This window comes from Oryzias latipes, chromosome 15, assembly GCF_053564925.1.
Source record: "Oryzias latipes strain Hd-rR chromosome 15, Olatipes_Hd-rR_3.1".
Taxonomy (NCBI): domain Eukaryota; kingdom Metazoa; phylum Chordata; class Actinopteri; order Beloniformes; family Adrianichthyidae; genus Oryzias; species Oryzias latipes.
Window position 1 is genome coordinate 21,755,038 of NC_136251.1, and position 14,331 is coordinate 21,769,368.

The window sequence follows — 14,331 nt, forward strand, 5'->3', positions numbered from 1 at the left end:
AAAGACCCCAAAGACTTTTATTGGAGATTTTGTCATCAAAAAATAATTAAGCAAATTTAAGCCTAATATATTAATAAGCTCTAAATAGACGTAGATTTTTGTGGAAACTTATGAAGACTTATTTTGAAACTTAAATGCAAACAAATTTGAAACATTTAGCAACTGAACCAATTTGTTGACTGGAATTCATTTAAACCTATTTTAAGACTTAAAGTTAATACTATTCACTTATTTTTGGGATCAATTATATTCGTTTCTAATCTGGTATTTAAAAAAAAAGAGCCCTTTAGGGATAACCTAATTAAAAAGACTTTCCTGTAAGATAAATTGTTTAGAGAAAGGAGTATTTGAGTGTTACTTATCTTTTTTTTTACGCTCTGCTTAATGTCATTGGAAGCACAAGCTTTTTTAAGTTATTACAAACCATATTTCTGAAACGGTTTTTAATGTTTTACCTCAAGTGGGTCTTGACCATGCCATAGTGTTCAGGGGTAAAAACAAAAAATCAGTGTCACCCTTTCCTTAATTTCTTGTGTTTTAGACTTTTTCTGTTCCTCTGACACTAATCCTCTCTCTTTATCACCGATATGTTGAACAATTTTCTAAGGGTTCAGTAGTAATCCATTTCCTTTTGTAAATTATACAGCCCTTCGGGGGAAGAAAAGGAGCTGATCTGCAGGGGACTGGATTTGAGTCTGGATAATGTGGCAAGACAGTCAGCAGAAAAGAGACTAGGGGAGTTGTGAATTGTCACAATTTTAGAACTCACAGTTGTCAGTAACCCGATTTTCACTGATAAAAGCTAAAGTAAAGTCTAAACTTGTAAAATGAAATGTAATCCAAAAAGGGCACTGAGGGCAAACGGGTGAGTGTTGAAGCACCATAGCCTAACTGTGAACGTGCTCCTGATGTCAGCTACTGATTACTGATGCGTTTTGGTAGAGGAACCTTAGAAAAACTGGTAATCTGAACGCTGCTGCCCTTTACCCACTGAGATTCTTTGACTCATGTTACGACACGGTGCCCTTTAGTGGGCGAAAAATGCAAATGTATAAGAGACCAATTGTGATTTTTATGTTTGATATTTAAGTTTTTGTGCTCAGTATCTGGCTGCAATCTTTAACATGTACAGTAAGTGTTACGTAAAGGTCAAAATCTACATAAAACCCTTTATACAAAGTATGACACAGATAAAGTAACTGACAAGTTGTATAAGGAAAGACTTTTCTGTTCAAATAATTCAATTTTGTGTAACAGGATTTTTGCTGTATCACAAAAAACTAACAGTTATTACTCATATTAAATCAATTAAAAAAAAAAGAGCAATTTGTTCTGAGACTTAAGCTAAAAAAAAAATTTTTTTAATCACAGTTTATTTCAAAGTGAGAAAAGTTGTGGTCTTCACATAAAGTTTTCACAGATGTATTGCAAATAAACTTTGGAAGAAGTAGAAATAAACCAGGCAGAGGACACATATCAACATAGAACTTGACCCGTTTGTGATTATTTCACTGTTCATATGCAATTGTGTCAATTAGGTAATTTTAATGTGATATATGCGATATAAAGGTTATCCATTGGTGGTACATGCATGAATAGTCCATTATGGACACACGTAAAACTGGCGTGGAAAGCCACAAATTTGCATATGCATCTTGAAAAAAATCATGCACTATTGCAAAAGATTTAAGTAATAATTGCGTATAAACTAAGTGAATTATATGTAAGCTGCATAATACTTGACCAATAAAAAATTTTGAACAGCTCGAAACCAAATTCAAATAAAGACCCGTCAGCCGGAACCCTCGACGGACATCTGCGCACATCGACAAATGGCAAATGCTAGAAACACTTATAAAATACGTATATCACGCATGTATCACGACAGACAGAAACTTCATAAAATGTTCAAAATGTACGTACTGCCTGTGTAACATGACTGTTAGCGTCTTATAATAAATAACATTTTTTCTGTATAAAATTACACCAGAAAACAGTGGATGCAGTTTACATTTCTTACATACTATTGCGGTTGCAGGATTTGTGTGTTTGTCCTTCATCACAAATAACATCTTTGTGTAAAAAAAACGTAGATTTGCTCCACAGCTGCTTCTTAATTAAGATTGTCTAAACTAGCCTACTGTAAAAATAATAATAAAATAAATAAACAAATGCACGTAAAAACTACCAGAAAACAATTGCTGTTCTTTTCATGACATTTAGGTTTTGCAGTTGTTTGACCATTAATATACTAAAGTTTTTTTCTTCCTGGCGAAGGGATACTAGTTTTGTTTTCACCTGAAATTTTATTGAACAATGTTTAATGCCTTTCCAATATGTTTCCAAGTCCATGGATCATCCAAAACAGCTTGAAACATCTACATTGTCACATTTAAAAGTCATTAACTCTTCAAAATGTAACCATGGCTAATGAAATTGCATGCAAGTTGATCATTTCATGGGAAGATGGAGCCTCTTCAAAGAACAGTGTTTACTCAACATTTTATAAGGCAGAATCTCCAAGCATCATCATCTAGAATTCTGACTTAAAAGCAACTGCTGACAAAAATTTTAACCATTTAAACATGTAGTTGTAGGGTTAGATAAGCTAATTCTTCTCTGAGAGTTCTGGTACATTGTCTGTCAATCCTGGCAAGGATCCCTCCTACATGTGGTCTCAGCTGGGCGTTGACCACAAGGATGTTTTAAGGACAGGGATGCCCAGTTTAGTTTAGTCATTAACTATTGAGTTCTATGAATACATGTTCTTTATGATTTCATGTTTACTATGCAATTACCGGTAAGAAGCCCATTTAGATGAGTATTGCTGTAATATTGGACTATATAAAAAAATCAAATTTAATTGAGTTTTAAGGACTTGTTAATGCTTTAAATCCATTTTGGTCAAACTGCATTCAATGAGCGACAAGCTAAACCAAAAACTTTCAGCATGTATGGCCTCAACCTCCCACTGTCAGTACTTTCAGAGGTGACATGCACTGCGGTAGTCATGATATATTTGAGAAATACATTACAGAGAAGACTCAAGCTTTTTAGTCAGTGTTCTCAATGATTGAAATTCTCAGTAAGCCATCAATCTGCATTATAATCTGGTTTTCCCTTGTCTGATGGGGGCTAACTGAAACAGATTGAGACAGCTCCTGCTCACTGCATCACTAATGGCTGGCAATGAAAGACGTCTCTGTGCACTTGACCCGTATGTGGAACGGGATCACGTCGCAGCTCAGAGCTATGAAGAGAACACAGCTCAATACAGGGAGCCTCTCCGGCATCAGTCACTAGTCAACAGCTCCTCGTCCTATTGACTAAATGTTGCCCAGAAATAGAATCTAATCACAAGGGTTAGGACAGGCTTTAGTTCTTTTAATGGTTTACCATTAACTGACTGGAACAAACCCAAAGTGTGTGGAAATATAACAATATATTCCATCTGCATTCCATGGCAATAATGAGCTCTCAATTACTGCCACAGTGCTTGCATACTTGCAGAGATCAGAAGAGGTTTGCAGCTCAAATGATTACTTGCTCACCTCTTTCTTTGAATGAACCTCATTATTTTCTGTCATTGCAGTCTCCATTAACCTAAAGGCCCCAGAAAACAGAAGCCAAAAACTTGGGGAATATGAATTTTCTCCATTCAGCTGTGCTGAAAGGATGATATAGGAGAGCAGCTTTCAGGTGAAAACAATTTCCAAGTGGGTCACAACAAAGTCATTACTTGCCTGGCATAATTGACAGTGAACATAGGCAATCTTGTTAATTGATTACCCAGATCCTTGGTAATGAAAAGAGAAATTGTTCTATCAGCCTCCTTGTAGCAGCAGCACCTGTCCCTTACTTTTCTGCGCACATTCACAGATGAGAAGCAATGAGTTTTTATCAATTTCCCAGAGGATCTGAATCCATCTGCCATGTCTCTTTATCTGGCACAAAAAAGGAATGAGATTATCTTCATATAAATCAATATATATCAGATACATATGTTAAAATCCAGGTTGACCCCCCACCCCCCACCCCGCGCGCTCTCCTCTCCAGCAGGATTCAGCCTCCAGCTCCTCCTCCGACGCATCAGTAGTTGGGAACACTTGTCCGCGCGCGCTGCTGCACCTCCTCACAGTGCATCCACGGACTCCTCAGGTGATGACAGGGAGAGCGCTCCTCACTCAGAATGAAATTTTTCTAACACACCCCAACCCTGCATCAGTTTAGAATGGAGACGCGTCTTGGTAAGTGGGGGTTTACCCCTTTCCCTGGGTGGATTTGGCTCTTGATCATAACTTCCCTCCTGGGTGGAACAAAAGCGGAGGTGAGGTGCATTCCCTCCTGTCAGCTGCCGCTAAACTCGGCATCGTACTGGGAGCCAAATGAGTTGGATTTGGCGGATTTTGGCGCTGCTGCTGCTGAAGATTTGGTTGGAATTAGCGAGGGGTCACTCGACGCCAGCGGGGACGAAAGGCACAACGCGGTGGAATTAAGTGCTGAAGAAGAAAGTTCATTCAACGTGCAGCTGCAAATTGAGGAAACATTTACAAACAGTATGCGGAGGGACAACTTAAAAGGTCATCCAAAACTTTCCCAGCTTTCTGGAAGTGCTTTACGCGAGCCTGACCTCCCCTTTAAGAATAAAAACGACAGCAGCAACAGTGATGACACATTCCATGGCATTTATGCCCCAAACGGGGATATCCCGATGATGGAAAACAGAGATGTGGCCACATGGAGACGATTGCGGCGCGCCAGGAGCGCGGAGACTTGGTCTGGATTCAGAGCTGAGGGCGTGGACGACGCACCAATTCTGGATCAGGAGGAGTTTCAGCTCACAAGTTCAATATTTGCTCTTAGCGGAGACACAGCTCACAACCAGGCGATGGTGCACTGGTCCGGGGAAAACAGCAGCGTAAGTAGTCAGTACTTTGTGCGCCAGATTTACGCGCGTGCATCTTTTGACGCAGTGTGGTCAGCATTCACTCACGCACCGTGTGTGGCATGAGTCATTTAGAGCTTTCCTTAAAAAAACAAAAAACAAAAACAAATGGCAGGCTGTTGATGACTGAGAGTTTAAGGTCTCACTCTTGTGAGTCTTTTTTACTCTTACATACATCTATATCCCTGTCACATACACACACACACACACACACACACACACACACACGCACGCCACCCACACAGACAAACAAGACATACCCTCCCTCCCCTTTCAGTGACAGGGAAACATTATGCAGAGGGAGTTTTCAAATGCTTTGTGGACACCGTCCCTGAAAGCTGGGTTGTCATCTTTCAATATCCTGCTGTCCTTTGTGCAGTCATTGAAGTCTGGCTTTCTCCTCTGACTCTGATCTGAGCAGCCTGAATAATCAGAATTCACACTCCCTTCTGTAGAACAACAGAAAGAGAAACAAGATGATCTATCTGCAGTGAAAGCTTATTTCAAAATAAGGATAAAGCCTCTAAAACTCACCTAAGACTGTTCCTCCATTGTTTGTCCCTGTCTCTCATAGCCAAGCTGAGTTCTCAGTCTCCTCTTTTCTGATGACACCATTATGAAACATTTTCGTCAGCGATTTTCCCCTTTTCATATAAAGATTTTAGAACCACTTTGATAGTAATGGGGACAAGCTACTGCAACTTTTTGCTCCCAGATGACCAAACGTCTTCCGTTTTTTTTCTCCTTGAAATTGGCCCCTGACAAACAGACATTGCACTCCTCAACCAAACACAAAGAAATATGTTGTGGATTAATTTTGCAGCAGATTTCTTATCTTTTTTTCATGTGAACTTGTTGAAGCCACAAAGCCAGCCTGCAACACTCTTAATATTTTACCCCAAGGTTGTTTGGATTGCATCAATTTAATGGATTTAAGTTTTCCTTCTGAAAATGTGAATAGTTCAGAACGGCAGGAACTATATGCTGTAAGAAAGATGGAAAAAGCTAACAATTTAGGCTAAGGTGGTAAAAAAAAAGTTGTTTTTCAGAATTGACTCATGGACAGCAAAGAATCTTCACTCTGTGAAGCCCATTACATAAAAGAATTGATAGAAATTAAAATTTTTCTAAATTAAGATTGTTTTTAAATGCAATATTTAGCATTATCACTATTTCTTATTAGATATAGATAGTGTCAATTCTGACATGTTAGGTGATTTGGTAAGTTTTTTCCTCACAACAGTGTCAGTTTATGATGCAAAAATAATGACATGAATAGTCAGGAAAAAAACAACCTTATTTACCCACTGTTTTAAAAGGATATGCACACATTTTTTAAATAGTCTAACTTTATTAGGAAATAATGATCAGCAAATGTTGCATTCTTTCAATGTAGCAAGTAGTTATTTAAAGAAATGAATAACAACAGATAAGTTGTTCCTACCATAAAGTTCTGAAAAGTGGCTAATTTTTTTTTGATTACACAAAAGCAACCATTTTGAAATGACCAGGAGAAGCCCTTCAACCGCCCATAGTGGAAACTACAGGGCAGAAAACATGGTTATTTACAAATGTGGGCTTTAAAGGTAATTTTTTTCTCTCTCATGCTAATAAGACAGGGCTCTCAAAAATGCTAGTGTTAAATATGTTAGGCATGGTTACGGAATCATTCAAAAAGATTGGGCAGGATTTAGCTTGGTTTTGCATGGAAACTCTGTTTTTGTATGAATCAATGATATTCAATCTTTTTCATCTTAGGGTTTATTTTTCTTTTGTTCTCGTGTCTTTAACTTCAACTGACATTATTTCTATTAAAAGTATTTTAGTCTGTGGACCCGAGCCAATTGGAATACTTACGTTTTATAATTCTGATACACAAAGCTTCAAGGTTTAGTATTGTGTGCAATTTTGTAAAGAGAGTAGAATGTGTGAAACGTTCATTAGAAATAAAATGGGAACAAACAAAATCGCACTGCTCAGATGACTCAAGCCTACAACTTCCATTTTTTTCCTATTGGTAGCACAATGAAAAAACGGTTTTATCATTTTAAAAATTAAACATTAGTATGGTGGAAAAGGTTCACCTCTTCTATATTTTTGCTTGTGTGCCCATGATCCTTTCTGTTATTAAATACTAAGAAATTGAATTTTAGCAGCTAGTTCTATAAAAATATGAGCAAGATATTTGAAATAATGTAAACAAGTCAAGAATTAGTTGAGAAAAAAAGTTACATTCTGAATGGAATCTTACAAAAAAAAGTAGCTTGAAATGTTCACAATTGTTTATTTTTTTAATACCCACCCCGGCCAACATTTTATTATTTAACTATTTCCTATGATTATTGTTTTCTATTGTGCTGTCTGGTCTTTAACATGTAGCGACTTGATGTGAGTCAATATTAGTGCAATTAATGCAGCAGGAGACCTTCTATGTTACATTCTTTTCCCCCATTTATTGTTTAAAATATTATACAGGCAAAAAAAAACTTAAAATACATTTATGATTCATGAGAATTAGGCCGTCATCTCAACAGGAAGTGCGATTTAAAGGAAATTTACTTTGGAAAAAATGAAAATAAACCCCATAATACCAGGGTTTGATTAAAAAACTTAAAATACATGATTCACCTGTTAAAACGGGCTGTAAATAAAAAATTATAGATTCACATGACGAGTCGCGCATATTTTTGAAAATATTGTTATAAAAGTCAAGTACTTGAAATTATCGATCCAAACTCTTGACTAAATAACCTGTCACAGGGTTGTGTGCAGGCTTCTCCTTAGGAAAAGTTACTTTTATAGACATAAGAGTAACACAAGTACAGAAAATGAGCATAAATACCGATAAATAAAGAATTTTTTAAAAGGTCACCTTTTGAAATTGATGAAAAAGAGAATCTTCAGTTTCATTTCATTTCGGTAAATTTGATCTTGGAAAATTTTGTGTTTACTAAACCTCCGTGCTTGCCATTTTTAACTGTTTTCTGCTTATTTGTGTAATATTTCACCAAGGCGTTTAGATACTGCAGTGCGTTTTACACTCCAAACCTGCTAAAAAAACATAGACTTTCATGGTATTTCTTCAATATAGAGTTTTTTTGTATCTATTTTGTAAAGTTAATTTGGTTTAAGGCATACCGTCTTTTATTTTGTCAGACTTTGACTTTAAAAACAATAGTTCCTGTCTACTGGGTTCAGTGGTTTTCCATGGATTTGTCTAATCACTCCCAGCAGTGTTGAGTTGTCTTGATTTTCGTAAAGCTGGCCAGTTTATTGACAATCTCTGCTCTTTTGTCAGTGATTACACCTTAATGTTTTCTGTCTTGTTAATTAGAGCTTTTGTCTGTCTGTGTTTGCTTAGTTAGCTCTGCATTACCTGGCTAAGCATTGCCTCTTGTTGTGCAGTTGGTTGTGGTTTAATAAATCAGTTTTTCAGCATCTGGCTTCCTAAGAGAGCCCATGCCACCTGCTGCTTCAACTTATGACACAGTCTTCTTTTGTCAGACTAAAATGTAAATTATGTGTGCCTTGTGCCGCTCCATCTGTTTCGGTGAAAATACACACCAGGCGCTGAGAACAGATTTCACAAACGGGTTCTTTTATTTCTATTAAAGTAATTTGTGCTAGAAATATTCATGGAAACTTGCACAGATCGTTTCAGGATTTTTATTTTAATAATTATGGTTTCACTAAGCTTCCCCAGCCACGGGAAAACATAAAAAAGGGGGTTAGAGGACTAAGCGTTCTATATCTACTGCATTCAGTTTGTTCATACCTCTGGCAAATTTTGACTTGAACTTCCTTTTATTTAACCAACTATCTTTATGATTGGAAATGACACGGAAAGTAATGAGAATGTTTACAAAAGGCTTCATTGTGAATAAAAAAATTCCAGCTTTTATCTACTTTTAAACAAAAGGAATGTATCTGGGGTATGAATAATTTTTTGGGTTGACAGTACAAAATTACACCCATTACCTACAAAAAGAAGGTTTTATAAATGCATTTAAATAAAAAGATGCACCTTTTTCTTGGGTCTTTTTTAAAATGGAGTAGGCTTTCCATTTTCAGGAAAGAGATCTGAAATATTTTTGGCTCGCTCCGTTACCTCCTAATGTTTGTGAAACCTCGAATTCTTTAGAAGGTTGTCCTTTTCTTCTTTTTTGGCTTTTTGTCCCAACAGACGCTGCAGAACGATGGATGTTGCGGGTTTCTTTTACCGACTTTCAAATTATTTTTCTTTGAAAGTTAAGCTGCAAGAACATATCAGCTTGGCAGTCCACAAAAACCATCAGGCGTTGCTGTATCCATGCACTGCTGCCTCACTGATTCGTGTGCATTGATTCATTGTTTGCAATATTTCAGTGCAAATGCTTACTCATTGCACCTGAATGAAGCAATTACTGTAGATATTTCAAGGATTTGAGTTGAATAGTAAACTATTAAATGTATATCAGAATGTTTGCTTTGTGCTCAAGTATGGAATACAAAGGGACACCTCATTGGCCATAATGCTACCATAGACGTTGGTTGTCCTGAGAACCTGTGCGTTATATGAATATATTTAATCATTTATTTCCATAACACCTGAGGTCAAAGCCCTTTTTTGAATTGATGAATCACTACGCACCTCAGCTGCCATAAAACTAGTTGAATGTACTTTATTTAGATGACATATTAATAAAATGGCTGGATAGGAAGTAAGGTTTTTAGGTGGAATTTTGTATCTCTTTTTATTTTTCTGGCATTTGTATCTTACATGGGGACCTTACTTGAGTTATTGCTGTTTTTTTAGCCATTTCTTTGAATAATTCTGAGGATGGGCTTCCATTGCCTTGCTAGAAAAAACATGGACTTTCTACGAAAATGTACCACATTTCTGGAAAGTCCTTTTTTGTATACAATTTGCAAGGGAAGGTCTCTTTGGTGAAAACTGACACATCTCCAGACCATCACAGATCAGTCCTGTTTTGTTTGTTTACAGCATACTGAATGGTTCTTATTATAATCTCTTGAAGCGCATAGGATCTATTACTTTGCAATGAAGGAAGAAACTAACATTTTGAAACTATGATTGAAATGACCCCACAGTGAGAAGGTCCTGCTAGGTCCTTTCAGTGTGGAGTTTACATGTTCAACTTGTGCATGTATGAGTTTTTTCCAGGCACCCACAGTCCAAAAGCATGCTTCACAGGTAAATATCCCCAAGGTGTGTGAGCATATAGGTCTGCTAAGGACTGGCAATGTGTTATGGTGTACCCCACTATCGCCTAACTTGGGTTGACTTTGATATCCCCATGACTCTGAATGGGAATAAGCAGGTTCTGAAGATGGATGGAAGGACCCTCTCATTACCTGATATAAGCATGGCATCAATAACAGGTAGTCTTTGGTTCATATTGACTCTGTACCATGGTGAACAATGGATAATAAAGGCCATCTTTGCCCCAAATTACCTTAAATTCTTTAAATTTGTATTGCAAATCCCTGTAAAATTGAAAAATAAAAATATGTTAATACATTTGCTTTCTAGTCACAGAGCACTACATTTAGGTTATTTGATATTCCCTTTTTAAAATTTCTTATAGATCTTCGCTCTGTAAACAAATCTAAATCCGAACAAAATACATGACTAGCCAAAACTGACTGAAGAGTTACGGAAGGATGACCAAGTCCTGTCGAACCACATGACCTGTCATCAAACTGTACAAGTAAAACAACTTCACAACTTTTTTAATGAGTAGAATTTTTCCTTTAGCAAAACAGTTTTTATGCAGTCCTTCCATTTTCACATTTTGCAATAACAATCTATCAACACCTTACAACAATGAACACCACAATAAAAGAAACACTATGTTGTTGGTAACAATGCGTCTGAAGACATGGATATGCCTCATTGATTGACTCATTTTTTCTCAACTCGGACACCAAGGTTAATCCGCCTGTTGTTTGACAAGACAGTCTTGATGCAGCTTCTCAGAAGCAATGTTGTTTGGTATGGTCTGTTTTTTTTTTTACCAAAGAAAAAGAAGCAACAATAACTGACACAGACTATTCCAACCCTATTACTTGTATATACGGTAACACTTTATAATAACTATCCGTTATAGCTGGTTAACAAATCATTAATAAAATCTTAACAAATCATTAATAAACTCTTAGTTATTGAGCAATAGATGACTTGCTAAATAACTGTTAACAGTTAGTTAAGGATTTATAAATGTATCTTATAGATAGACAGCAGATAACTAACAAGCTTTTAGTTAGTGAGCTATAAATGACTTGTTACCCGTATATTCATGAGTTCTAACTGTACCTTATTAATTAGCCAGATGATGAAGAAACTGTTAATAAATTACTTACTAATGACTTATTAAGAATCAGTTAATACTTTAAACATGTTACTAGGACGTTATTATAAAGTTGCAGCTATTCCTCGTTTCTTCACTATTTGTAAATGAGGATCAATTCCAACTTTATAATAACGTCCAAATAACATTTACAAGCTAATAACTAACGCTTAACTGGTATATTAACTCACACTTTACAGGTCAGTTGTTAATAGTTTAACCATCTGCTAGTGAAGCTTTGTTGAAAAGCAAATGGGTGGGACAATTTCAAGGTACAAAAATATGTAATATTCAAAATATCAGATGCTTTATCTCATCCTTCTTTCACTAATAGCTTTTTCTGTTTACCGTACTTGACCAAAGAAACACCACAAGTTAAGTGTTGAACACTGTTTATTCCTTTTCCACACATACTGAGTCGTCACATGGCAGATCAGCAGAATAAAACGGAATTTTAGAACTTTTTGAGCAGAACGCTGGTCAAACAGATCTTTTAATGTCCATACATCACAGCAATGTCATGGATTACCCGTCCTAGCGGCCCTTTGCGATGTTGACGGCCAAGCCACTCATGCCATTCAATAACTCTGAGATGGTCTAACAGTAACTCTTCTGTACGATTTCCCCTGAGTCTCCACACATTTTCCTTAACTGTTCTCCAGGCCCTCTCTATGTGTTGAGTATGTGCACCTGTTTGGGCATCGACATATGACACACTGTGATTGACAGTGAAATGAGTGTAACCTAGCTCAGGTAAAGCATTGTGATAAGCCCGCCATTCGTCACTTATTATTGTAGAGCCTACTTTAACATGGTGAGCTATAAGCGGCACCAGATCTCTCCTTCTTCTTCTCTCGACCAAGCGAAGAATAGGTTTTGCATGTCTTCTCCCCCTCCGGTCAACACCTAGCATCCCAAACACCCACTTCTTCCTCTTCCACCCACCAGCCATTCGTCCCCGTCCATACTGTTGAAAACATGAAATATTAGGAATTATTCTTCATCAAACCAAAAAAATATCTGTCATTCAATAATTTGTATATTTGCATTATTACATAATAGTGATTGCTGCTTGCCTTTCTTTTATGTCTAAAGTGGCTCTCATCAACTGTGACAAACTGCTCCTGCCCCCCGATGTACTGGCCTCTTGCTTGCTGAAATCTGTCCATTGCAGTGGTGCAAACATCTCGCAGCTTTCGAGCCATCTTGGACAGTGTTGCTGAGCTCCCAGAAATGTCGTCACTTATCATGTCCACTTGACGTAGGCGCAGGCCTTGTGCAAATCTAATGAAAGAGCAAATTATTATTACACCACAGTTCTTGTCTTCTTTTTGGTTTGATAGACAAAAAATCCAAAAATTTAAGGTGTAAATTACAACTTTTAGCAAAATAAATCACAGAAGTGAAATAACTCCAATCACTTATCTTCATGACTAGAGATACTACATAAGATGAAAAGCAACATTTTAGTAAGTACAGTCTCCAAGTATTGTTTATGGCAGCATAGTTATATTGTATTTCTATAGAAATAAACACTTTATGTCAAAGACAGACATTCTAAAATAATATACCAATGCAATAGTGTACCTGTAGAGAAACCGCATCCAGTTGAAGAGGGAGACCTTTGATTTGCTGAATATAGATTTGTGTCTAACAGACCTCTTCAGTTTCCTTCCTTTGTGGCTGTGGTGTTTGCAAATCCTGAAAATATACAAATAAAAATACTTATGACATAGGCCAAGGTAGTGGCCAAAGCAGTGATTTTAAATCTGTGTTCAAGTCAAGGACCCCCCAAAGTAATGTGTATTTGGCCATAAAGCCCAACTAGAAATATTTAGTGCAAGGAACCCCAATAACATATACATTAATATATTTCAATGGTGTTGTTATTTTTTATAGCAGATATGCACAGCCTTTTAGCGTATTGTAATCATGTACATTGTTTAGTTTATAGTAGTGTGTATCTAGAAATTAAAGGGTAACCCAACAGGGCAGTTGGATGCTGACTCCACTCTCAGCCCATGATTTGAAAAATGCAAAACAAACAAAAAAAAGGAGTGGGGCTGGTGAAGGTAGGCTGAGCTGGGGAGATATGGTTTGGATCTGTGATTGACACTGACGTTAACTCATAAACTGTAAAAACAATGGACAAAACGAGGTGCACCACTGTTCCTGAGACAGGCGCCGCCATGTTGAAATCAGTAAACTGATTGAAACTGAAGCTCTGAGTCATCGGGACAGTAGCTGCCCAACTGATGACTCAGCTGATGAATCCCGAAATTCAACTTTACTACCTCAGGGGCAGAAGGCAGATGGTTATAAATTGAGGAGTTAAAAAAATGTATTATGATTTTCAAAAATTTGGCAAGAAGGACAATAGTCAGCATGTTTACCCTTAATCTTAACATGAGTTAAGATGCCCTTTTATTAGCACAATAAATAGATTTAATTTTCACAAGAAATTCTTTAACAAATTATCAATGTGTGTTGTCATTTTATTCAATAAAAAGAAACTTACCATGCATAGTTATCCACACAGACTGATTCCCTGAATTTCATCTTGTGTTTGCATTCTTTGCATCTCATCCGTCTTCTTAGAAGTCTTTTCTTCTGCAGCCATTTGATTAAGACTTTGTGTCTCCTTGTAGATTTAGTTTCTCCTTCGATAAGCTGTCTTAGCTCAGTGGCTAAAGCAGGCATGATTTTAGTTTTCTTATCCTCCGTTTTTCCGCGCACTCACCACACTATTCCTTGAGCTTCAGTGACTAACTCCCGCCAGATTACGTTTGAATTGCAAACTATAAAAATCGGTGTGATGAGGATAAACCAAGCCAATCATATTCGTATTCATGGGCTGAGGGCGGTGCCATGCGGCCTCCTCCATCATATCGGCTGGTTATCAACTTGTCAATCACCGTTGTAGGCCCATTTTGATTAGTTGCAGCCGGCGACAACCTAGACAGATGCGCCCATCCTTCACTCACGAGTCACGTAGCAAGTTCTTTAAATTGATTTCAAGGCATAGAGATGAACACA

The 14,331-nt window shown here is 37.1% G+C and overlaps 2 protein-coding genes across 2 annotated transcripts in view; one reads left to right on the forward strand and one right to left on the reverse strand.

The window, feature by feature from the left end:
• The first annotated feature begins 4,101 nt into the window (after positions 1-4,101).
• Positions 4,102-14,331, forward strand: part of LOC101170785 (VPS10 domain-containing receptor SorCS1) — a 64,116-nt gene continuing 53,886 nt past the window's right edge. Inside the window, exon 1 of the mRNA XM_023963117.2 lies at positions 4,102-4,918. Coding sequence (XP_023818885.1) covers positions 4,232-4,918 — 687 coding nt within the window. The 5' untranslated portion in view covers positions 4,102-4,231. The remainder of the gene's footprint in view (positions 4,919-14,331) is intronic.
• Positions 11,678-14,138, reverse strand: LOC144984103 (uncharacterized). The gene is made up of 4 exons (XM_078931669.1): positions 13,814-14,138; positions 12,883-12,996; positions 12,372-12,579; positions 11,678-12,262 (listed from the first exon to the last, which is right to left on the reverse strand). The coding sequence occupies exons 1-4, from the start codon at positions 13,993-13,995 to the stop codon at positions 11,789-11,791; spliced, it is 978 nt and encodes a 325-aa protein (XP_078787795.1). The 5' UTR covers positions 13,996-14,138; the 3' UTR covers positions 11,678-11,788.